This window comes from Ovis aries, chromosome 11, assembly GCF_016772045.2.
Source record: "Ovis aries strain OAR_USU_Benz2616 breed Rambouillet chromosome 11, ARS-UI_Ramb_v3.0, whole genome shotgun sequence".
In the NCBI taxonomy this organism is placed as follows: Eukaryota; Metazoa; Chordata; class Mammalia; order Artiodactyla; family Bovidae; genus Ovis; species Ovis aries.
Genome location: NC_056064.1, coordinates 40,916,607 through 40,941,434, shown reverse-complemented (window position 1 = coordinate 40,941,434; position 24,828 = coordinate 40,916,607). Strand labels below are relative to the sequence as shown.

Sequence of the window (24,828 nt, the reverse complement as noted above, 5' to 3'; positions counted from 1 at the left end):
TTCCGTGTATGTTGTATGAATGTAATTAGAATGCCATGGAATCTCTGCCGTGACAGAGCTGTGAGCAGTATGCCAGGCAAGCACACAGACAGAGTAACTAAAACCCAGATTTATCTGGTGACTCAGTGTCAGGGTGAGGGACAGTTATGAAAAGGCTTCAAGCTATCCAAGCTAAGCATTAAGAGATGATGAGGCAGAATTTAAAAAAAAGAAGAGATGACGAGGTGGAAGAGGTGAAGAGCAGAACAGGAGCTTACTAACTCATGGACACCTTGAAGATGGGAGAGGCTGGGGCCAAAGAGAAAGAAGAAATGCAAAGACCCTGAAGTGGGCCCCCAGCAGGGAGGTTCAGGCTGAACCCTCGAAGCAGGGAGAAATTTGAAGCGAGAGACTAACAAGCATATTTTACTTCTTATTTCTGTTACTTCTTATGATCAATCTTGGTATCTTTACTGTCACATACACCCCTACTGACTGTAAAAAGGTGTTATTAAAACTGGGCAAGTTCTAGACTCACAGACATAGAGAACAGACTTGTGGTCACCAAGGGGAAGGGGAGTGGGGAGGGAAGGACTGGGAGTTGGGATTTGCAGATGTAAACTATCACATGTAGGATGATGAGCAAAACATTCCCACGGTATAGCACAGGGAACTATGTTCAGTATCCTATGATAAACCATAATATAAAACAACATTAAAAAAGAATGTCTGTGTATAACTGAGTCACTTTGCTGTACAGCAGAGATTGACACAACTATATTTCAAAAAAAACAAAAACCAGACAAGTTCGTGAGTGGGTGTGCATGTACGTGTGTGTGTAGGTTTTCAAACTGTTGAAATTCATCAAGGATCACCATGTTTTTCCTGCACTTGCTTGAAGGAAAAGGGTACCTTTTCTTTCTAAAAATAAAGTATGTTTAATATCTCTAACACATACTCTAAACTTACATTTTAAACCACATTAAAGGTAACTCAGTCCCAGTAGGTCCTATATTTAGTTCTTAACAAGTCGGTCACCAGGCTACTTAAGGTAAATCATCTTACCTGTCTAGGATTCATGATCCTAATTTAAAAACAAAGGAGAGTTATTCCCAGGTCTCTTAGACAATTGCAGAGAAAATAAACTTTAATGAAGTACAAGTCCTTTCAATAAAAGATGAGTTTATTCATAAACTTGGTATTTTATGATTTTCTAGTCTGTAATGCTAAGTCTTATTTCTAGTTCTAGAAACATACTATTCCACACAGAATAGCAACAATTCCTTTATCCTCACAAGGTTGATTCAAACTAATATGCATTCTAAGTAAGAGACTGATATTTTTCTGCCATGAAATTCTAACTGCAAGAGTCTGAAAACTCCTTTATAATACTTTTCTTTAAAATGTCAAAATACTTTCCTTCAGCTTATTTTTTATCCTTGGAACCCAGTCTTTTCTTTTCCTTCATAAATTATAACAACAGTAACTTATAATAATACATTATGACATAAGACGTATACGTATGACAAACCTTCCTCCAGACCCTAAGTTTCCTGAAAGCAGGGATGATGTTAATTTTGTTCACTTTTGTATAATCACAGTTTCTGGCATATGGTAGCAGCTCAATAAATACCTACTGAATTATTTTGTAAATACTGCAAAAAAATATTAATCTGTCCTGAGTAAAAGGGTGAGCAATTTGGCAGGTATGCATTCAAAGATTCATCTGGGGGAAATCCAGGGACATCAGTAAAGATCATGAACACTTTATTTCAAGCAGAGCCATAGAGAACTTTTTAAAATTTGAAATGTATTCATTTCTGTGCCAGCCATTTTCTCTAACTGTAGGTGTGAACTTTTAGGTAAATTTTGCTGTTTCCTGTAAGGTTGCTCTTTAACTTGGTTTCTCCGCCTTCCTCTTCCCCTGCGTTTGATCTGTAACTTGCTTAGATAATGACAATAATTTGCCTTTGCATTGCACTTCATCTATGGATTTTAATCCATTTTTATCTCATTCGAGCCTCACAATAATCTCCAGAGTTGAAGAATGTAGATATAAGTATCCTTATTTTACAGAGGAGAAAGATGAGCTTCCAAAAAGTTAATTGCTTGCCATAGCAAGAAAGGTAGCCAGCAGTACAGTGACCAATTGTAACTCTTAACGGGGTCCTCTTGAATCCACACCCTCTGCAGGAAAAAACCACACACTTTCCCACCATCATGCACTGAGATACAGGTAGACTTCAAGGAAGAGAGGAGAACCATGACTTGAAGGATGAGTGAATCCAAGCTGAGAGGAAATGGTTTGAGTTGTCGGGATGACCCTGGACAGGAGTCTGCACTGTGCTCGCTCTTTATGCTGGACTATGCTTGAAGTCTAAATGGTCTACTGGAACTAGAATACAGGTCTTCCTTACCACAGCTGCATTGCACTTGGGGAGAAAACGTACTACTTTGGGGGAAAAAAAAAAACAATGAACAAAATCGATTGTGGATAGATTAACATAGGTCTTTAACTTCGCTTTCCATTGATAGGAATATTGGTAGTGAAATTATTCTTCTACTTAGTGTTTAGATATAAGCTAACAATTCAACTTTCCCACACTCGGTAGAGAAAGAAACAAAACAAGCCAGTTTTCGACAGAAATATACATGGCCAATGTGTATATGAAGGAATGTTTTAACCTAATAGTTATGAAAGAAATACAAATACTGTAACAATGGAATTTCATTTTCTCCTGACAAATTGACACACACTTTTTAAAATAAAATATCCATCAAAGTATACAGAAACAGGAATTTCCAAATAGCAGTTGGGAATATGTAAATAAGAAAAAGTGGCTAAATAAAATGATTCTAGAGAGAAGTATGGCAATGAATATCAAAGGTCTTAAAAATTAATTAACATTTGCTCCAATAATTCTATCCAATAATCAGTCCTCTTTCTGAAATGATCAGACACGTGCATAAAGATTTATGTACACAGTTGTTACTATTGCCACAATTATCTTAGAAGAAAAGTTGCAAAGCATTTAAATGATTAATACATGAGATTTCTAAGCAATTTAGAAGTACAACTATGTGATGAACACTAGGAAATACTTAAAATAATGTTATCAAATATAGTTAAGAATATAAGATCATGAAAATATATACTTAAGTGAAAATGCAAGTTATGGAATGGTATATACAACGTGATTCCAGTGGCATCATAAAATGATAAGCAAGTATATAGAAAAATGGCTAGAGGGATATATATAAACACTGATAGAGAATTTCTCTTAACGATAACATGTTGTGGATAATTTCTTTATCCATTTCTATATAGTCTGAACTTTTTAATGAATATGCAATATTTCACAACAAAAATGGGATAATAGTGTGGGTCTCCATATTAATGTAAATTAGATCTTCAAAAATCCCAACACTACAATGCTACTAATACAATGTTACATGTATATTATACATCAATTAAAAGTCAGTTAATTTATTAAAGTCCCCAAAGCTAAAAGAGAGTTACTAAAAATAAATTATCTTTAAAAGAAAAATAGTTCATCAAACCAATTGATAACAGATAAAGGTAAAGAAAATAAAAACTGACCAGTACGAGGGAAAATACCTACACCCTACAGCTGTACTGTCACGCATATTCCCCATCAGGGCTGATGCTGGAATTATAATAGCAGAAGCCACTGACGATACCTCATAAAGCTTGTGTTCCAGTGACAAATAGCAAGAGTAATTTGTTCAGATTTAGCAGTGAACTCAAACAAAGGTTAATTAGGAAAATAAAGACTCTTTACAAGCATCTAAATGTCAAACCAGTCAAAGGATAATGGGTACACTAACATAAACAACAACAGGAAAGAAGCCTTCCGGTTGGACCAACACCCACTGGAGAGGGTATATAAGAGCCTCAGAGCAGAAAGAGACATTCTCACCCCAGGAGACTCGTCTTCTTTAAACCAAATCAATAAAAAACACAGCTTCCCAACACCATGGCTTGCTGTGCCCGCCTCTGCTGCAGCGTCCCCACCAGCCCAGCCACCACCATCTGCTCCTCTGACAAATTCTGCAGATGTGGAGTCTGCCTGCCCAGCACCTGCCCACACACAGTCTGGTTCCTGGAGCCAACCTGCTGTGACAACCGCCCCCCACCTTGCCACATTCCTCAGCCCTCTGTGCCCACCTGCTTCCTGCTCAACTCTTCCCAGCCCACCCCAGGCCTGGAAAGCATCAACCTCACAACCTACACTCAGCCCAGCTGTGAGCCCTGCATCCCAAGCTGCTGCTGACCGACGGCTGCCTCACCCAGTGCCTGACAGAGTCAACCCAGAAGCTTTAGTGCTCACCTGTCTCAGTACCTGCGACTAATTATGTCTCCGCTTTCAAAGTTGGAACAAGGCATTATCACAGACAACCCTCACAAAAAACAAACCAAGAGACTTTCGATGGCCGTGTAGTGGACATCAGTGAACAAGGACAGCTGGAGTAGGTAGATGCCTACAGGTTTCCCAGCGTTGTTCAGTTCCTTCGTGTTAAATTGTATCTTTCTTTGGTGCTTTGGGAATTCTGTTTCCAGTCTTGAATCGTATCTTTCTGGAAATTGAGGAGCTTCTTCATGATTATTCTAATAAAGTTTACATCTCTGGCATAACATAAATGTCTATAGGTATTTCCATTTATTTTTGTTAACACATCGAATGTATTTCTTAACTCCAAAGGTCAGCATTTTAAGAAACTGAGAACATCTGCAGAACTGAAAAGAGTGGCGGTACAGACAAATACTTCTTGCTTTTGTTGTTCTTGTTGTTTTAAGAAAACTAAATGGTGTTGCATATAAAATGGTCCAGGATATCAGCATAATTTCCCTGACTTGTCCTTCCTCTAAAATGGTTTAAGGTAGATTGGGAAACACCAAATATGATCCAAAGACCAAATATGACCTAATAGATCAACTAATCTAGATTAGATCTATTTGTGCAAAAAATATATAGCAATATTATTCATTCAATAAACATATTAAGTACCTATTATGTACCTTGTGTTTTACCATCCCTGCTAAAAATGAACTGATTGTCTGGAAATTAAGGCAGATATACACACAATATCCACTCACTCCTTCATACAATTAACAATTATTTATTGAACTCTAGCATTCTATTTCAGAGAAGGCAATGGCACCCCACTCCAGTACTCTTGCCTGGAAAATCCCATGGACAGAGGAGCCTAGTGGGCTGCAGTCCATGGGGTCGCTAGGAATCGGACACGACCGGGCGACTTCATTTCCACTTTTCACTCTCATGCATTGGAGAAGGAAATGGCAACCCACTCCAGTGTTCTTGCCTGAAGAATCCCAGGGACTGGGAAGCCTGGTGGGCTGCCATCTATGGGGTCGCACAGAGTCAGACACGACTGAAGCGACTTAGCAGCATTTTATTTTAATAAAAATATATGAATTATACTGTATAGCACAGGAATCGATACTCAAAATATTGAATAAACTATAATGGAAAAGAATTTGAAAAAGAATGTATTTCTATGCAGGGGCTTCCCAGGTGGTGCTAGTGGTGAAGAACTTGCCTGCTAATGCAGGAGACATAAGAGACACAGGTTCAATTCCTGGGTCAGAAAGATCCCCTGGAGAAGGGCATGGCAATCTACTCCAGTGTTCTTGCCTGGAGAATCTCATGGACAGCGGAGCCTGACAGGCTACAGTCCCTTGGGTCACAAAGAGAGGAACACAACTGAAGCAACTTAGCCCACACACATATATGTATGTATAACTGCTATAAACTTGAAATTAACACAACTTTGTAAATTAACTATACTTCACTTTAAAAAATGTGAGTCCAAAATGTGCATTAGAGAAGTGCTGTGGTATGGAAAAATTGAGAACAATTAAGAAATTAAGATTTAAGTGATAAAAAGGAAAAAAGACATAGTCAAATACAAGTTGACTGAAGCTGGAGATCAAAAGAGTATGGAAAAGATGTCGAGAGATACTAGGCAGTAGCGTAAGGTCACCAGTTTAAAAAGGACAGCTCTAGAAATGTCAAAACACAAGTGGCATATCTAAATGGAGTCTGTGCTCTGCTGTGCTTAGTCGCTCAGTCGTGTCCGGCTCTTTGTGACCCCACGGACTTCCCACCAGGCTCCTCTGTCCATGGGGATTCTCCAGGCAAGGGTACTGGAGAGGGTTGTCATGCCCTCCTCCAGGGGATCTTCCCAACTCAGGGATCGAACCCAGGCCTCCTGCCCTGCAGTGGATTCTTTATCGTCTGAGCCACCAGGGAAGCAAATGAAGTTTAGGCAACTGGAATTCGGGATTGTGTTCTAGAAGGAAGTAGATACATCAGGGAAGGTGAGGAAGGCTGTGTGAAAGATGGCAGTCAACAGAAGGCTGTTTTTCACACGCACGGAATGAAATTCTATGAGCTTGGCACAGAAGGGCTTTTGAGGGATAAAGAGCTGACTGGAAATACCAGAAGTCATTCAGTACTAATGGACTATCCAGAGGGGCCAAAGCTCTTTGTGTACCTTGGGGATTCTACTGGTATTCCAGAAGAACACACCAAAAGAATAAGGATCACAACCTTGGGAAGAGAACACATGAATCATACCTGCCCTGGAAAAACCTAAAACCTAACCTGAGAGGAGCAAGGGGATCTTCCAGAGGTTTGACGTCTTGTCAGAACAAAGCCCAGCACTCAAAACTCTGCAACATAATTGAAATTTCCTAAAATGTATCATCTAAAATGGATAGCATATAATTTAAAATTTCCAGACATGTGAAGAAGCAAGAAAATTTCACCTATTAACAAGAGAAAAAGCCTGCCAATAGAAATAGATCCATAGATATATAGATGTTAGAATTAGCAGACAATATCTTAAAGCAGATATTATCAATATTTTCATGGATTTAAAGGGAAGGATGAACAAAAGGGAAAAGAATGGACAAGATGAGGAATATCACCAGAAAAAGTAAAAAATTTTAATTCTATTTGATAAGTTAATAATAAAGCAAATGAAAATTCTAGAACTAAGATTGTAATTTTAAAAAGTCAACATTAATACCAGAATAGAAAATGCCAACTAAATCTTCTGGGCCAGTGTCAAGTAGTCCAATATGCATGAAATCCGAGTTCCAGAATGATAAGCAAGTGAAAATGGGGCAGGAAAAATTGGGGGAGGGGAAGCTGAAAATTTTCCAAATTTAGTGATATATTTCAGTAAATCACAAATTCAAGAATCTCAAACAGGATAAATACAACCTAAACACACACACACACACACACACACACACACACACACACACACACCATTTAGATATATCATAGTCAAACTGCTGAATTAACAAAGATCAATAGAATATATTTTTTTAATGAGGGGAAAACCCACATTAAAAAGAGGGTATCAAAGAGTAAAAGGATGTCTAATTTCTATACAATTAAGAACTCTTAGCATAGTGTTGAAATATAAGGAGAATTACTAAAATCAAAACCAACTTTGCTCAATGAATAATAAATTCTAAGAGACTATTTTAATCCTCTATCTTAAGTCTCCAGGTTTGGTTTTGGTTGGTTGGTTGTTTTCCCATTATCAGCTATTTAAGGAAGAAGTACTCAGAGTTAAAAAATAATTGTTTATTCTGGATCATGAAAATTTTAACTTTGTCGGAGTAATGGGCTACCCACCCCATAAAGATCTTTAACATTCTGCAGACAATTTTCTCTGTACACTTTTTAAAATGAAATAAATACCACAATCAAAGGCAAGAAAACTGAAAATTGGAGATAAAACTTAAGAAAGAACCCAGAAAACTTACATCTCAGATCCCTATCCATTCAGTACTGCCCCAGGGAGTTCATCCAATGGAATTGCTGGAACTCATACAAAAGACTTTTATTCCCAAGTTCCAGCATATTTAATTTTCATGAAATTGAGGCCTTCAAAATTAAATAAATTAGTAAATCTGAGAAAACAGCTTCCATGTCCCAGAAGAAATGCCTTTTGTAACTTTCTTCCTTCTATACTGAAGTGTAGTTAACGAAGGTTTAGCTTCCTGAGACTAAAAAATTATAACAGAATTCATATTTCATTCTTATTAGAGATACAGATGAAAAATCAGTATCTCTGATATAAAAGTGAAGCATAGGAAAAGTAGAGAAGGCAAGTTTCAGGAAATCAAAGATTACAACTCCACGTTTTGATAACCAATTTATATTTTGGCATGTAGGGCAAAAGTGATGCCCATCAGTTATGTAAAGTGACTTTTCAGTTTGCACATGGGCATGTATGGTTCTCACACACACACTTCAAATTCAGTATACACTCAGTCCTCCACCATGTGAGCACAGCAAGACCACAAAAAGCATTGAAGATGGCTAATCACACAGAACACTTTTATGGTGGGGGCACAAACAAATAAATAGCATTTAAATGAGTTGTAACATTAATTTCAAAAGAAGACGAGCAGTTTTCAATGCACAGGATCAAAATCTGTAGGGATATGATTTCCTTTATGTGTAATCAGTTGTATCTATAATTACTGATTGCCCAAATTTTCTCTTTCTTTCCTTATTCTGTCAAAAGGACAATGCTTCCTGTGAAGATTTTCTGAAACAAGTGCTTTATCCTATTGGCACATGGAGATGGTGTCTTTATTTAGAAACCTGAAGTTATGGCTCTTTTACGAAGCATAAAACTCTTCTTCAGCAAATAAACAACACTAATGAATGTTCATATGAAAAATGCACCGGAAAACATCCTGTGTAGTCTGTAAATACCCATTTGAAGTGGGGTATATATAAAAGTCTCGGGAGGGAATGAGAGTTTTGGAGGCGGGCAGTTGGAGTTTTGCAACTAGTCTTTGCCCTTCACTTCTGATAGAATGGCTTCTGACTGTTCCCCCACGGGCTGCTCTTCTGAATCCAGTGCCAGGGCTTCTGATTGTGCGCTTGCCTCAACCTGTTCCGCGGCAACCACTTGTCTCCCCAGCGCCTGTGCTACATCCAGCTGCCAGACCCCCAGCTTTCTATCCGGGTCTCGTCTGCCAACTGGGTGCCTCCCACCGTCCTGCTTTGCGGGGAGCTGTAATATTCCGGGCGTGCTGGGGAACTGTGCCTGGTGTGAGGACGGTGCATTCAACAGTAACGAGAAGGAGACGATGCAGTTCCTGAATGACAGGCTCGCCAGCTATCTGGAGAAGGTGCGCGGGCTGGAGGAGTTGAATGCTGAGTTGGAATGCAGGATCCGGGAACAGAGTGAAGAGGATGTCCCGTTGGTGTGCCCTGATTATCAGTGTTACTTCGACACCATTGAAGATCTCCAGCAAAAGGTCTAGTATCCCATCACCCTAATGTTCCACCTTCCCACTCTGTGATGTGCTTTATGTTTCTACTACTACAAGAGTCTGTTCTGTGGAGGGAAACCAGGGAAAGGGGAGGGGCTTCCCAGGGGGAATGTGATGTAGAGGCAAGGGTACTGGACAAAAAGCCAGCAAACAGGGTGACCGGTGGTCCAATGGTTCAGACACTGTGCTTCCACTGCAGCGGGCTTAGGTTCCATCCCTGGTGGGGGACTAAGACCCCACGTGCCATGCGGCATGGCCCAAAAGAATAGAGGGGGAAAAAGTCAGTAAACATCAGCGCTAGCCTGTATGCTGCCGCTAATTACTAAATGACCACAATAAACCCGCTTATCCCTAAATTTACCTTGAGGAAAAGCAGTGTGATATCTAAAATTATTTCTGCGTGTAACACTGTACAAGTACATTATTTAACATAGATATGGAAATGTCATCTTTTAACCATATAATTTTACCTGGTAATTATGTCTTTTTCTTACTGATAAATTTTTATTATCATGGGTGGAGATGTAGTCATAATATAAACTCCTAGAGAGAAATCTACCTAAGTTCAGTGGCCAAGGAATACTGCAAAAATGTTTTTAAGTCATTAAAAAAAAAACAACAACCTTTTTATTTCTCTATTTTGTTTATAAATTGGCCCTCCTTTTTCCTTCATGAAATGATATGGTCAGTAAAAGCAGGCTGAAGGCCTATATTTTCTTATAAAGACTTTTAAAAGATAAACCCTGGCATAGTTATTAAATGAGTAGATATGTGGGTTTCTTTCAAAGAACCATTCATGACATAGTAACTTTCTTCCCAGATCTTGTGTACGAAGGCAGAAAATTGTAGACTTGCTGTACAGCTTGACAACTGCAAACTGGCTGCTGATGACTTTAGGTCAAAGTAAGTTTAATTTGAACTTTTTTTTCCTTGCAAGAAATTGCTTTACAATCTTGTGGTAGTCTCTGCCATATGTCAACATGAACCAATCATAATTATATATATATATAATATATATAATATATATATATATCCCCTTTATCTTGAGCCTCTCTTGCCTCAATTCCACCCCTCTAGGTCACCGCAGAGCACAAGGCTGGGCTCCCTGTGTTATACAGCAGCTTCCCATGAGCTATTTATTTTCCCCATGATAGTACGTATATGTCAAAGTCACTTTCTCAGCTTGTCCTACCCTTTCCTTCCCCTTGCTGTGTCCACCAGACCATTCTCTACATCTGCATCTCCATTTCCTCTCTGTAAATAGGTTCATCAGTACTATTTTTTTAGATTCCATATATATATATGCATTAATATACAGTATTTGTTTTTCTCTTTCTGACTTATTAATGATTCCCTCTGTATAATAGGCTATTGGTTTATCCATCTCACTACAACTGACTCATTTTTTTCCTTTTTATGGTTGGGTAATATTCCATTTGTACGTATTATCTCAATGTATGTATGTATCTTTACATACATGCATGTACATGTATGTATCTTTATGTATGTGTGTATCAATGTATGTATCTTTATCCACTCATCTGTCAATGGAAGTCAAGGTTGCTTCCATGTCCTAGTCGCAGTAAATAGTGCTGCCATGAACACTGGCGTGCATCTGTCTTTTTGAACTGTGGTTTTCTCAGAGTGTATACCTGGTAGTGGGATTGCTGGGTCATATGGGGGCTTTATTCCTAGTTTGTTAAGGAATCTCCATACTGTTCTCCATAGCAGCCATACCAATTTATATTCCCACCAACAGTGCCATAGGTTCCGTTTTCTGCATATCCTCTCCAGCATTTATTGCTTATCATTTTTTCGATGATAGCCATTCTGATTGGTGTGAAGTGATGCCTCATTGTAGTTTTGACTTACATTTTTCTAATAATGAGAGATGTAGAGTATCTTTTCATGTGTTTATTGGCCATTTGTATGTCTTATTTGGAAAAATGTCTGTTTAAGTCTGCGCATTTTGTTTGACTGGACTATTTGTTTCTCTGATATTGAGCTGTATGAGCTGCTTGTATTGTGGACTTAGAAGCAAGTACAAGCTAGAGTAAGACCAGATCTGAATTCGAACTTAACATATGGTAGGCTCTTCCGCTTCTTCTCTCACATACCTACATGCACACATCACAAGGATTCCCTTTATAATATTTTTTCAAGCTAAGAATGCTCACAAAGCTTGAATTTTTCATGATTTGGATGTAGAAGAAATTATGGCATGTGGGTTCCTTGATGTCATGTGTCCCTCAGCTGTAGGGCTCAGCACTTTTCTCAGTGTCCAGCAGAGTAAGCATTGGCTGTATCTCTTTTGCTGTAAAAGGTACGAATCTGAACTCTCTCTTCGCCAGCTGGTAGAGACTGACATTAGTGGCCTGCATGGGATTCTGGGAGAGCTGACTGTATGCAGATCTGATCTGGAGGCCCATGTAGAGTCTCTGAAGGATGATCTCCTTTGCCTTAAGAAAAGCCATGAAGAGGTAAGGAAAATGGCAAAATCACTGAAGGACCCTCAAAGTGACAAAGTTAAGCTGGGAGAGCTCATGTTGAGTATATTCATAGAACTTGAGTAGATGTTGACTGATGTGGAAAAAACTCACTCTAGGCACTGTTACTATTCAGCCTGATCATTCTGGTGTATCTCTGAATGTAAACGTGAAATGACCACTGGCCAGTGCCGAATGGAGGAACTTCGCCTGCCTTTATTTTGGGGGGAGAACGTAGCTCCACAAATAGCTTTCCTGGGTGTTTTATGCCACTTTTATCTCTAACTCATAAAGTATGAAAATCAAGCTGATAATTGCAGAGTGCGAAGGTCATTTCATAAAGGAGAAAAGATTCATGCAATATTTAGACTAATTTTTTTAATATTCTGCATTTATAAACTTTTGAAATCGTCAATTGTGAATTATATAATTATCCTACATTTATGAAGCTGAAAACTGAAAAGCTGAATGGTGTTACAGAGTATATCTTCCCTTTGAACATTTGTTTATGATAATAGTAACTAACATTGAGACCTTATGGTGCACTTAGGACTTAAGTGTTTTCTATGAATATGAACTCTCATATATCTCACAATAACTCTCTTGTAAGGGTAAAATCATACCTATTTCACAGATGAAAAAATTGAGTGATGAAAAGAGACTCAAGCTAGGCAATCTGAATCTAAATCTCACACTTCTACTCACTACTGCAAAAACCAGAAATGGGGTGCTGTTGGTATATCGAATTGAATTTTTTCCCCACAAGTCACATTCTTTACTCCATTTCCAACTCAGGAGGTCAACGTGCTTCGTGGACAGCTGGGCGACCGGCTCAGTGTGGAGCTAAACACTGCCCCCACCACGGATCTTAACAGAGTCTTGGATGAGATGCGTTGTCAGTATGAAACTGTGCTCGCCAACAACCGCAGAGACGTGGAAGAATGGTTCGCTGTTCAGGTTGGCACTTGGAGCAATAAAATGACAGGCATCCAGACTTCTGCCTAATTTGCATATTCTAATCATGCCTGTATTTCAGACAGAGGAACTGAATCAGCAGCAGCTATCCAGTGCAGAGCAGCTGCAGGGCTGCCAGACGGAGATCTTGGAACTGAAGCGCACAGCCAACGCTCTGGAAATTGAGCTTCAAGCACAGCAGAGCCTGGTATGTAAGGGCAAGACCACTCCGTTTTGTCACTGAAGAATCATGCTTAAGATACTTACTATCCCCTATTCTGTAACCCAAAGGACAAACCCACAGTTTATGCAGCAGAAGGTCTGAATTTCCTTCCCTTTTTCAAGGATGCTGTTTACCCAGCTAGAAGCGGAAGTGATAGGTCGACAATTTGTAATGTACCACTAGGATGTCCTGACCTTCCTTTCTGGGCTTGGGCATGATCCTGCAGCATCCTCCAGAGACAAAGAGAGGGAACAGAAAGAGCAGAACGAGATAGGAACTTACAAACCAAAGGCTCTCCTTTGAAGAGATGTCTGTTTAGGTCCTCTGCCCATTTTTTGAATGGGTTGTTCTTTTTTAAAAAAATTTGAGCCACATAAGTTGCTTGCAAATTTTGGAGATGTTGGTTTCATGGTTCATGAATGTTTTCTCCCACTAACTCTTTTGTGGTTTGGGCCAATTTTCCAAGCTCACCATCACATTTAAAATGAAGATGCTCAGACTTTACATTCTATAACTATCTTAAACTTTCCCAGGATGCACACCTCAGCTGGACCCTTCCCTGTACCATGCTTCACCCAAGCAGCAAAAATACCATGTATTCAAGATTACACTAAGCATCTCCATTGCTGTGTGAGCCACATTAGGTCCTATAGAGAATGTCTAAATGAATAAGAGCTGAGCATTCATCTTGTGAGAGGCACAACGCTAATTTAATTCTCACACTAACCTTATAGGGTAAATCCCTCCGCTGACCCCATTATACAGATGAGGAAAGCTGAGGCTCAGATTAAGTAACAGGGGTTCACACAAGTTTTAAGAGGCAAAAGTGGAAGCTGAATCCAAGTGGTTCGATCTCAGAGCCTCTTCTCTTAACCACACTAGGAGCCAGGAGCCCATTACAACATTTTCTCTCAAATGCTTTTGATCTTCACTAGGCTACACTAGTAGGTTATAGGTCGCAGAGGCCATAGTGGTAATGATAACTCTTACTACCTTTAAAATTTTCCAGGCACTGTTTTAGACACTTTATGTATATTTACTCATTTAACCCTCCAACCATCCTATGAGGTTGGTACTTTGCACTCTTCATTTTTTATACAGTAAAACTGAGTTCAGACTGATGGCTCTAGCAGGTGTTAATCTTCGATCTTAACAGGACTTTTGACACCGTGGTGTTTCCAGGGTGGTAAAATAGTAGGAGATTTGGGGCTTTTAAAATGTATTTATACTAAATAAATAATGCCCAAACTGGAAAAAGCAACAACAACAACAACTGAGGCTCAGAGAAGCTAAGTAATTTTCCAAAGTCACATAGCTGGAAAGATAAGAGTAGAGCAGGGTTGGAAAACAGGCAATCTGGCCCCAGAGACTGTCCTACAACCACCTTCTTTACACGCTCTTTCCTTCTGCAGACAGAATCTCTGGAATGCACCGTGGCGGAGACTGAGGCCCAGTACAGCTCGGAGCTGGCCCAGATACAGTGTCTGATCGATAATGTGGAGAACCAGCTGGCTGAGATCCGCTGCGACCTGGAGCGGCAGAACCAGGAGTATCAGGTGCTGCTGGACACCAAGGCCCGGCTGGAGTGTGAGATCAACACGTACCGGGGGCTGCTGGACAGCGAGGACAGCAGGCAAGTTCCACACAATCCCTCTTAAAATCCCCCAGAGTCACACAGAGGCTCTTGAAGGACCATCCTGTTTCCCAAAGATCTGGCCATATTCAAACCTCCTTAAAGGAGTTAAAGGATATTCTTAAAGAGTGATGAAAAGCAGCAAGGCTAGTCACATGTCAATTGAAATGTTCAAAATGTTCTAAATTTCCAAGGCAGAAAAAATATAATATGTAACATTTCAAGCTGGGAGTTTCCCTTTGCTCCTGACTTCAGGAAACTCTGAAGAAATATTCCAGGGTACTGAATGATTTAACTACTAGACAAATGGCAAAATATGCATAACTTTTGGCTAATGGGACCTAAACAGGCATTGGAAAAAGCCGTTAAGAGAGTAAATCCTAAGAGTTCTCGTCACAAGGAAAAAATATTTTTCCTTTTCTTTTACTTTGTATCTGTATGAGCTGATGGATGCTCAATAAATTTATTGTGGTAATCATTTCATGATGTATATAAATCAAATCATGCTGTACACCTTAAATTTAGACAGTGCTGTATGTCAAGTATATCTCAATAAAACTGAAAGAAGAAAAAAAGGAAAGTCAGTAACACACATAAGATGGCATTTGCCAACTAAAGAAAATACATAAAGGTTTATCCAACTGTCTCTGCTATAGTGAACATGAAGTGGCAATTCTTTCATTCAAATGTTATTCTGAAAATAGAGTTCTTCAAAATATAATTTGAAGGGCAAATTTTGGCATGATTTTTTTCTGAGTTGACATTTTATCCAGCTTCTCCATGTTGAGATTAGTTAAAAATGGATTTTTCACAGGCTTCCCTGTAACCCATGTTCTGCAACAAGCACGTCAAACAACACTTGTGAGCCATGCTCGGCGTACATAATTTGCACAGTTGAAAACAGCTGTCCCTGAAGGTTAAACACCCAACACAGCAGATGGAGGAAGGGAAGCCAGCAGAATCCTTGAGAGGAGACGGTGCTTCGATCAGGGACATCCAAACTTGAAATTCAAGTTAAGAACGCTTTTGTATTCTAAAATTGTCCTCTAAGCATGCATGAAGGATCTCTGTTTTGTCATTTCCTCTCTTGCTTGCTTATTTGTGATATTCTAGGAGTCTGTAAAGCTTTCTTGCTGCTCTCCAATAAAATGTTTTCATTCCTTTAGAATGGTAAATACAGACTTGTAGCTCATTACTGTTAATATAATAAACATTTGATGCCAAGATAATTGTCTAAAACAATGCCAGTAGTTTGATTTTGCCTAAACCCAGAAGGAAAATATTTTTTAACTCCTTGAATACAAATAGATTAGCTAATTCATGTAAAATGTCATATATCATGGAAGATAGGTGTGTATATATCATTCTGAGAAGAAACACTTGAGGATATTAATTATAAAAGTACTAGATTCCCTTTTTTTTCAATTTGGCACAGGAAAGGGAAAAATCACTCATAATTCCATACCCCAAATATCCATTGTTGGTATTTGGGGAACTTCCAGTTTTCTTTCTTATAATGGTAGTAATCATAGTTTCGTATGCATTTAGTTTTAACCTATTTTTTCACTATGTTATCTAAGCATTTTCCTTCCTAATAAAAATATAAGATTGTTTCATGATCATTATTTTGTGGTTTCATAAAATACCTTAGGGTACATTGGTCTGTTATCGGACATGTTCAGTTCAGTTCAGTTCAGTCGCTCAGTTGTGTATGACTTTTGTGACTCCATGGATCGAAGCACGCCAAGCCTCCCTGTCCATCACCAACTCCCAGAGTTCACTCAAACTCATGTCCATCAAGTCAGTGATGCCATCCAGCCATCTCATCCTCTGTTGTCCCCTTTTCCTCCTGCCCCCAATCCCTCCCAGCATCAGTCTTTTCCAATGAGTCAACTCTTCACATGAGTTGGCCAAAATACTGGAGTTTAAGCTTTAGCATCAGTCCTTCCAAACAACACCCAGGACTGATCTCTTTTAGAATGGACTGGTTTGATCTCCTTTAGAATGGACTGGTTGGACCTCCTTACAGTCCAAGGGACTCTCCAGAGTCTTCTCCAACACCACAGTTCAAAAGCATCAATTCTTCAGTGCTCAGCTTTCTTCACAGTCCAGCTCTCACATCCATACATGACTACTGGAAAAACCATAGCCTTGACCAGACCGACCTTTGTTGGCAGTGTCTCTGCTTTTGAAATATGCTATCTAGGTTGGTCATAACTTTTCTTCCAAGGAGTAAGCATCTTTTAATTTCATGGCTGCAATCATCATCCGCAGTGATTTTGGAGCCCCAAAAAATAAAGTCTGACACTGTTTCCCCATCTATTCCCATGAAGTGATGGGACCAGATGCTATGATCTTAGTTTTCTGAATGTTGAGCTTTAAGCCAACTTTTTCACTCTCTTCTTTTACTTTCATCAAGAGGCTTTTTAGCTCCTCTTCACTTTCTGCCATAAGGGTGGTGTCATCTGCATATCTGAGGTTATTGATATTTCTCCCAGCAATCTTGATTCCAGCTTGCGCTTCTCCCAGCCCAGCGGTTCAGTATAAAAATGAATATTTTCACACTTTTAAATGGCAAAGTAGAGAACTTCCAGAAAGATAAAGTAGATATGTATTTCCCCATTTCTCTTCCTAAGTATCGCTAGAAACCCGGGAAGTCATATATAAAACAAAAGCAGACTCTGGAAAGTTGGAAGAATCCAAACCATCTAGATTCCTGCTATTCAGGGAACAACGGAGTGGTGAATTACTTGCGGTTTTGTTTTGCTTGACATACCCTGGAACTGTGAGCTGGAGAAACCAAGAACCCAGTAACACCAGCTGGTACAGACAGAAAAAAAAAAAAATGCTCCAAGAAGAGGAGAATAAAGGGAAGTAAAGGGAGGTAAGGTTTCTAAATTTCTCTTGAACTGAAAAAAATATCAAGTCCAATAGACTATGATATGCATTATATAAATGCAATACCTAGAGCAATTACTTTAAAAGCTATACAAAGAAATACACTTAAAAACATTATAGATAAATCGAAGTGGAATTCTAGAATGTGTCCAAGGAAGGCAGGAAAAAGAAAAATGAAAAAGCCAGAGAGAACAAACAGAAAACAAAAAATGAAGTGTGACCTTAAGCCTTACCATATCAATAATTACAATAAATAGAAAAGGTCTAAATACATCAATTAAAGGACAGAGATTGGCAGAATGGATTAGAACAAGCATGACACAATTCTATGCTTTCAGCAAGAAGATCACTTCAAATACAATGGTATAGGTAAATTGTAAGTAAAGGGATTGAAAACAAAACAAATTATGCAATTGTTCATAGAAGCTTTATTGATAACAGCTAACAACTACAAACAACCAAAATGTTCTCAAAATCTTAAGGTCATTATGCTGAGTGAGAAAAAGGTAGTCTTGAAGGGTCAGATACTGTATGATTCTATTTACATGACATTCTTGAAATAATATAGAGATGGAGAACTAATAGATGTAGCATGAAGGAGATCTTTGTGTTGGTTGAATTGTTGCACATCTTAACAGTGGTAGTTACCTGAAACCACATGTGTGAAAAAAATTATATAGAGTGAAGCACAAACATTATATCAACATGTCAGCTTCCTGATTTTGCAACTGTGCTACATATGAATAACATATGACCATTGCAGAAAATCAGGCAATATGGGATCTCTTGTACTATCTATGCAAATCCTTGTGACTCTATTACTGTTTCAAAATTGAAGAGTTTAAAAAAAAAAAAAAACAGAAAGCTGGAGAGAAGTTCTTCTCAATTTTCTATTTCTACCTTTTTAAAAACCCAGAAATAAAGCACACAACAGTAATAATAATAATAGTTAATACAGGTTGAAAGAAAAATCAAGTTTGAGACCTAAAATTTTGTGCTAGATGTTTTATTTAGCATCCTCCTGATATAACAATAACAAAAAAGTAATGAAAATACTCAAAATAAACTAAGGGAAGTTTACTTGTTCTCTAAATCTGTAAGTCTATTTTCATTTTGCTCTGTTTGTTTTTTATATTCACCACAAAAGTGAGATCATATGGTATTTGTCTTTCTCAGACATTTCACTGAGCATAATGTCTTCTGAATTACATCCGTTGTAATTGTCATTGCAAATGGCAAATTTCATTTTTTTATGGCAGAGTAATATTGCATTTTCTTTATCCATTCATCTATCAGTGGACACTTAGGTTGCTTCCATTATCTTGGTTATTGTAAATAATGCTGCACTGAAAATGTAGGTGCCTCTATCTTTTTGTTTCCATCAGGTAAATATGCAGAAATCAAATTTCCGAATCACAGGGCATTCTGTTTTTAGGCTTTTTAGGAACCTCCCTACTATTTTCCATAGTGGCTGCACCAATTTATATTTGTCCACATCCCTTCTGTCCATATCCTCCCCAAAACTTGTCATTTGTTGTCTTTCTGATGATAGGCATTCTGATAAGTTCGAGGTAGTATCTGAATATGAGTATGATCTGCATTTCCCTGATGATTAGTTTTGTTGAATATTTTTTTCATGTGACTGTTGACCATCTGTATGTCTTTTTTGGAACAATGTCAATTCAGGTTCTCTGCCAATTTTTAATTGTGTTTTTTAATGACAACTTGTCTGAGTATTTTTATATTTTGAATATTAACCTCTTAAAAAATTTATCATTTGCTAATTTTTTCTCCAACTCATTAGGCAGACTTTACATTTTGCTGATGGTTTACTTTACTTTTGATGGTTTACAAAAGGTTTTAGTTTGATGTGTTCTCATTTCCTTGTTTTTGCTTTTGTTTCCCTTACCTGAGGAGATATGTCCAAAAATAATATCGTTAAGACCAATTTCAAAGAGAGAATACTGCCTATTTTTCTTCTAGAAATTTTATGATTTGGGATCTTACATTTAAGTCTTTAATCCATTTTGAGTTGATTTTTGTATATGCTGTGAAAAATGATCTGTTTTCATTCTTGTACATAGCTCTATCCAGTTATCCAAACACCACTAATTGAAGGAATTTATTTCTTCATTCTTGTATTCTTTGCAATAAATTAATTGACTACATCTGTATGGGTTTATTGCTGAGCTCTCTATTTTGCCCATGATCAATCTGTCTGTTTTTATGCCAATACTGTACTGTTTTGATTGCTGTAGCTTTGTAGTATGGTTTAAAATCAGGGAATGTCTAACATGTATACTATCATGTGAATTGAATCGCCAGTCTATGTCTGACGCAGGATGCAGCATGCTTGGGGCTGGTGCATGGGGATGACCCAGAAAGATGTTATGGGGAGGGGAGGTGGGAGGGGGTTCATGTTTGGGAATGCATGTAAGAATTAAAGATTTTAAAATTTAAAAAATAAAAAACTAAAAAAAATAAAATAAAAAAATAAAATCAGGGAATGTGATACTGCTTTGTTCTTCTTTCTCAAGGTTGCATTCAGTATTTGGGGTCTTTTGTGGTTCCATACAAAATTTACGACTACTTACACAGCTCTGTGAAAAAATTATTTGGTATTTATATAGCAATTGCATCATCTCTACTTTGTCTTGGGTTCAGTTCAGTTCAGTCACTCAGTCATATCCAACTCTTTGCAACCCCATGAACTGCAGCACACCAGGCCTCCCTGTCTATCACCAACTCCCAGAGTCCACCCAAACCCATGCCCATTGACTTGGTGATGCCATCCAACCATCTTATCCTCTGTCATCCCCTTCTCCTGCTGCCCTCAATCTTTCCCAGCATCAGAGTCTTTTCAAATGAGTCAGCTCTTCACATCAGGTGGCCAAAGTATTGGAGTTTCAACTTCAACATCATTCCTTCCAAAGAACATCCAGGACTGATCTACTTTATTTTTTTATATGAATTTATTTGTTTTAATACAGAGTGAAGTAAGCCAGAAAGAAAAACACCAATACAGTATACTAACGCATATATATGGAATTTAGAAAGATGGTAACAATAACCCTGTTTGCGAGACAGCAAAAGAGACGCAGATGTATAGAACAGTCTTTTGGACTCTGTGGGAGAGGGAGAGGGTGGGATGGTTTGGAAGAATGGCATTGTAACATGTATAATATCATTTATGAAACGAGTCGCCAGTCCAGGTTCAATGCATAATACTGGATGCTTGGGGCTGGTGCACTGAGACGACCCAGAGGACTGATCTCCTTCAGAATGGACTGGTTGGATCTCCTTGCAGTCCAAGGGACTCTCAAGAGTCTTCTCCAACACCACAGTTCAAAAGCATTAATTCTTCGGCACTCAGCTTTCTTTATAGTCCAACTCTCACATCCATACATGACCACTGGAAAAACCACAGCCTTGACCAGCTGTCCTTTGTTGACAAAGTAATGTCTCTGCTTTTTAATATGCTATCTAGGTTGTTCATAACTTTCCTTCCAAGGAGTGTCTTTTAATTTCATGGCTGCACTCACCATCTGCAGTGATTTTATTTGGGGTAGTATGTCAATTTAATAATTTTATGTCTTCCAATCCATGAGCACAGTATATATTTCCATTTGTTTGCATAGTCTTCAGTTCTTTCATCAATGTTTTATAGTTTTCAGAGTACAGTTCTTTCACCTTCTGATTAAATTTATTCCCAGGCGTTCTATTGCTGATGTAATTTCAATGGGATTATTTTTTAAATTTCTCTTTCTGACTGTTTGCTATTAGTATATAGGAATGCTACAGATTTCTGCATATTAATTTTGTATCTCCAACTTTACTGAATTCATTCATTAGTTCTCATTAGTTTTGGGGTGCTTCTTCAGGATATTAAATATATATAGTAACATGTCCTCTGCAAACAGTGACAGTTTTACTTCTTCCTTTCCAATTTGGATTCCTTATACTTCTTTTCCTTCTCTGATTGTTGTAGCTAAGACTTCCAAAAGTAGTGAGAATGGGTCTCATCTTATTCCTGATCTTAAAAGAAATACTCTCAATGTTCATCATGAAGTACAATGTTAAATGTGGGCTTGTCACATATGATCCATTTTTGCTGAGTTATGTTCCCTCTATACCCACTTTGTTGAGAGTTTTTTAATAAGTGGATGTTGAATTTTTTCAAAACCATTTTCTCTGTCTATTGGAGTGATTATATAGTTTTCATTCTTCAGTTTGTTAATGTGGTATGTCACATTGACTGACCGGTAAATACTGAACCATTGCATGCCTGAGATAGATCCCATTTGTTTGTAGTATATGATCCTTTTCAGGTATTGTTGAATTCAATTTGCTAATATTTCATTGAGAGTTTTTACATCTGTTGTTGTTCAGTCCCTAAGTCTTGTCTGACTCTGCAAACCCGTGAACTGCAGCATGCCAGGCTTCCCTGTCCTTCACAGTCTCCCTGAGTTTGCTCAAACTCATGTCCATTGAGTCTGTGATGCCATCCAACCATCTCAACCTCCCTTCTCTTTCCCTCAATCTTCCCTAGTATTAGGGTCTTTTCCAATGAGTCACCTCTTCACATCAGGTGGCTAAAGTATTGGAGCTTCAGCTTCAGCACCGGGCCTTCCAATGGATATTAAGGGTTGATTTTCTTTAGGATTGACTTCTTTGATCTCCTCACTGTCCAGCGGACTCTCAAGAGTCTTCTCCAACACCACAGTTCAAAAGCATCAATTCTTCACCACTCAGCCTTCTTTATGGTCCAACTCTCACATTCAAACATGACTGTGGGAAAAATCATAGCTTTGACTATATGGACCTTTGTTGACAGAGTGATCAAAGTGATGTCTGTGCTTTTTAATACACTGTATAGGTTTGTCATGGCTATTCTTCCAAAGAGCAAGCATCTTTTAATTTCATGGCAGCAGTCACCATCAGCATTGATTTTTGAGCCCCCCCAAAATGAAATCTAACACTGTTTACATTTTCCCCTTCTATTTGCCATGAAGTGATGGGACCAGATGCCATGATCTTCATTTTTGATTGTCGAGTTTTAAGCCAGCTTTTTCACTTTCCTCTTTCACCTTCATCAAGAGACTCTTTCGTTCCTCTTCAATTCATGCCATTAAAGAGGTATCATCTGCATATTTCAGGTTGTCGATGTTTCTCCCGGCAATCTTGATTCCAGCTGTGCTTCATCCAGTCCAGCATTTTGCATGGTGTATTCTGCATGTAAGATAGATAAGCAGGGTGAAAATATATAGCCTTGATGTACTACTTTCCCAATTTTGAACCAGTTTGTTATTCCATGTCCAGTTGTAAATGCTGCTTCTTATCCTACATACAGGTTTCTCAGGAGGTAGGTCATGATGTCTGGTATTCCCATCTCATTAACAATATTCCACAGTTTATCATGATCCACACAAAGGCTTTAGCTTAGTCAATGAAGAAGAAGTAGATTTCTTTTTTTAATTCCCTTGCTCTTTCTATGATCCAGCATATATTGGCAATTTGATCTTTGGTTCCTCTGCCTTTTCTTTTTTTTTTCTGATGCTTTTCATTATCACAGAACATGCTAACTGTAATGTGTGCAAAGAGGAAAAGAGGGGCGGAGGGAAAGGAAGTCAAATTGGGGAAGGCTGGATGGCTGCTTCGCTTCTTCTTCTTCCCATTCATAGCCAGGATCATCATGAGCTTTCTGAAGGGAGTTATAAAATCTAAGAAGAGGTCAACACAATGCCAGATATAATCTTCATCTCCATTTTCAGCCTTTTTCAATAATGAGTTGAGTATCAAAAAGGACAAAGCCACATGTGACCACCAGCCCCACATACAAGTTTGCCTGGAAAAGCCAAATAGATCCGAAGAATAGGTTCCCCAGGGAAGACAAGAGCATCAGGCTCATGGCTGATATCAAGATACCTCCTAGAAAGAGGTAGTTACGGTACCTGGCACAGAGTGCACTCAGGGTGAAGCAAGTGAAGATCATTGCTGGGACAAGGAAGGCAGTGGGAAGGATGCTGGGGTTGGTGGCAATGCACAAGTCCAGAGCAAGGCCCAGGCCAACTCCTGTAAGGAAAGGAAATCCAGACAGACGTCCCAGTCTTTTTTGCTTAGTTTCATGGCTGTGAGGTGTTGCCATCAGCCAAATCATCAACCCCAGACAGCCCAAGGCAGAAAGCAGGCCAGCCTGAATGAAATGGGTGACCACATGGACATAGGCCCCTGTGGCTGCCGCAAGCATACAGAGGGCAAAACTGGCATAGACCTTCTTCAGGTGCTGCTGTGTTGAGAGGGTTATGTGGGAAAATTTAAAGAGTGCATCAAAGTTGATCTTCCGAACAAACATATTCATGACGCTAGTGTCCACTCTTCTGACTCACCTCTCAGGAGCCCACACAGCTCTTCTAACATCAGATGCGCTTCTCCTCTGCCTTTTCTAAATCCAGCTGTACATTTGGAAGTTCTCAGTTCATGTACTGCTGAAACCTAGCTTGAAGGATTTTGAGCATAATCTTGCTGACATGTGAAATGAATGCAATTGTAAGGTAATTTGAACATTCTTTGGCATTGCTTTCCTTTGGGATTAAAATGAAAACGGACCCTTTCCAGTCCTGTGGCCACTGATGAGTTTTCCAAATTTGCTGGTATAATAAGTGCAGCACTTTAACAGCATCATCTTATACCTGTCTAAATTTATTCTTGCGTATTTTACATTTTATGGTACTACTGTAAATTGCATTTTTTCCCTTCCATTGTGTGTTAGGCAGAATAATAAGCCCCTAAAGATGTTCATGTCTTAATCCCAGAAACTTCAAATATGTTAGGCTACATGACAAAGGAGAAGAAAGGTTACTAATCAGCTGACCTTAAAATAGGAAGATTATCCTAGATGACATCAGTCCAATGTAATCACAAAGGTACTTCCTTAAATGCGGAAGATGGAAGCCGAAGAGTCAGTGTTAGAGTGATGCGATGTGAGAAAAACTTGACTGGCTATTGCTGGCTTTGAGGATGGAAGGGCCAGCAAGTCAAGGAACGTGGATAGCCTCTAGAAGCTGGAAAAGGTAAGGAAATTATTGTCCCCTAGGTCCTCCAGAAAGGATCAAGAACAAAATGCTAATAAAGTATTTCTTAAGGATAATGCTAAGTATTCCTGAAAAAGAGCACACTTATCTTGCAACAGATCGTGTTTAAACAGCAAACGTAAACCAAAACCAACACCAAGGCAAATTTTTAGCTAATCTAATAGAACAAACAAACACTGAGTACTAAAAGTGTGAGTTTGGGAAACTCG

The 24,828-nt window shown here is 38.7% G+C and overlaps 2 protein-coding genes and 1 pseudogene across 2 annotated transcripts; 2 read left to right on the top strand and 1 right to left on the bottom strand.

Moving 5' to 3' along the window:
- Positions 1-3,687: 3,687 nt before the first annotated feature.
- BIIIB4 (high-sulfur keratin BIIIB4 protein) lies at positions 3,688-4,736 on the top strand. Its single transcript, NM_001009475.1, is given in 1 exon segment — positions 3,688-4,736. A coding segment is annotated over 1 exon segment (297 nt). The 5' UTR covers positions 3,688-3,977; the 3' UTR covers positions 4,275-4,736.
- Positions 4,737-8,870: 4,134 nt separating this feature from the next.
- KRT40 (keratin 40) lies at positions 8,871-15,636 on the top strand. Its single transcript, XM_004012877.6, has 7 exons — positions 8,871-9,319; positions 10,155-10,237; positions 11,658-11,814; positions 12,616-12,777; positions 12,857-12,982; positions 14,410-14,630; positions 15,445-15,636. Exons 1-7 carry the CDS (start codon positions 8,873-8,875, stop codon positions 15,542-15,544), a joined length of 1,296 nt encoding a protein of 431 aa, XP_004012926.2. The 5' UTR covers positions 8,871-8,872; the 3' UTR covers positions 15,545-15,636.
- A 7,196-nt stretch (positions 15,637-22,832) lies between these two features.
- On the bottom strand, positions 22,833-23,943 carry LOC101107115 (bax inhibitor 1-like; annotated as a pseudogene).
- Positions 23,944-24,828: the final 885 nt, after the last annotated feature.

Bases quoted from the DNA above. Each gene is read 5' to 3' on its own strand.
- KRT40 (XM_004012877.6), top strand. From the start codon at position 8,873: ATGGCTTCTGACTGTTCCCCCACGGGCTGCTCTTCTGAATCCAGTGCC. The intron at 9,320-10,154 runs GTCTAGTATCCC...CTTTCTTCCCAG, and splicing joins TTGAAGATCTCCAGCAAAAG to ATCTTGTGTACGAAGGCAGA. The intron at 12,983-14,409 runs GTATGTAAGGGC...TTCCTTCTGCAG, and splicing joins TTCAAGCACAGCAGAGCCTG to ACAGAATCTCTGGAATGCAC.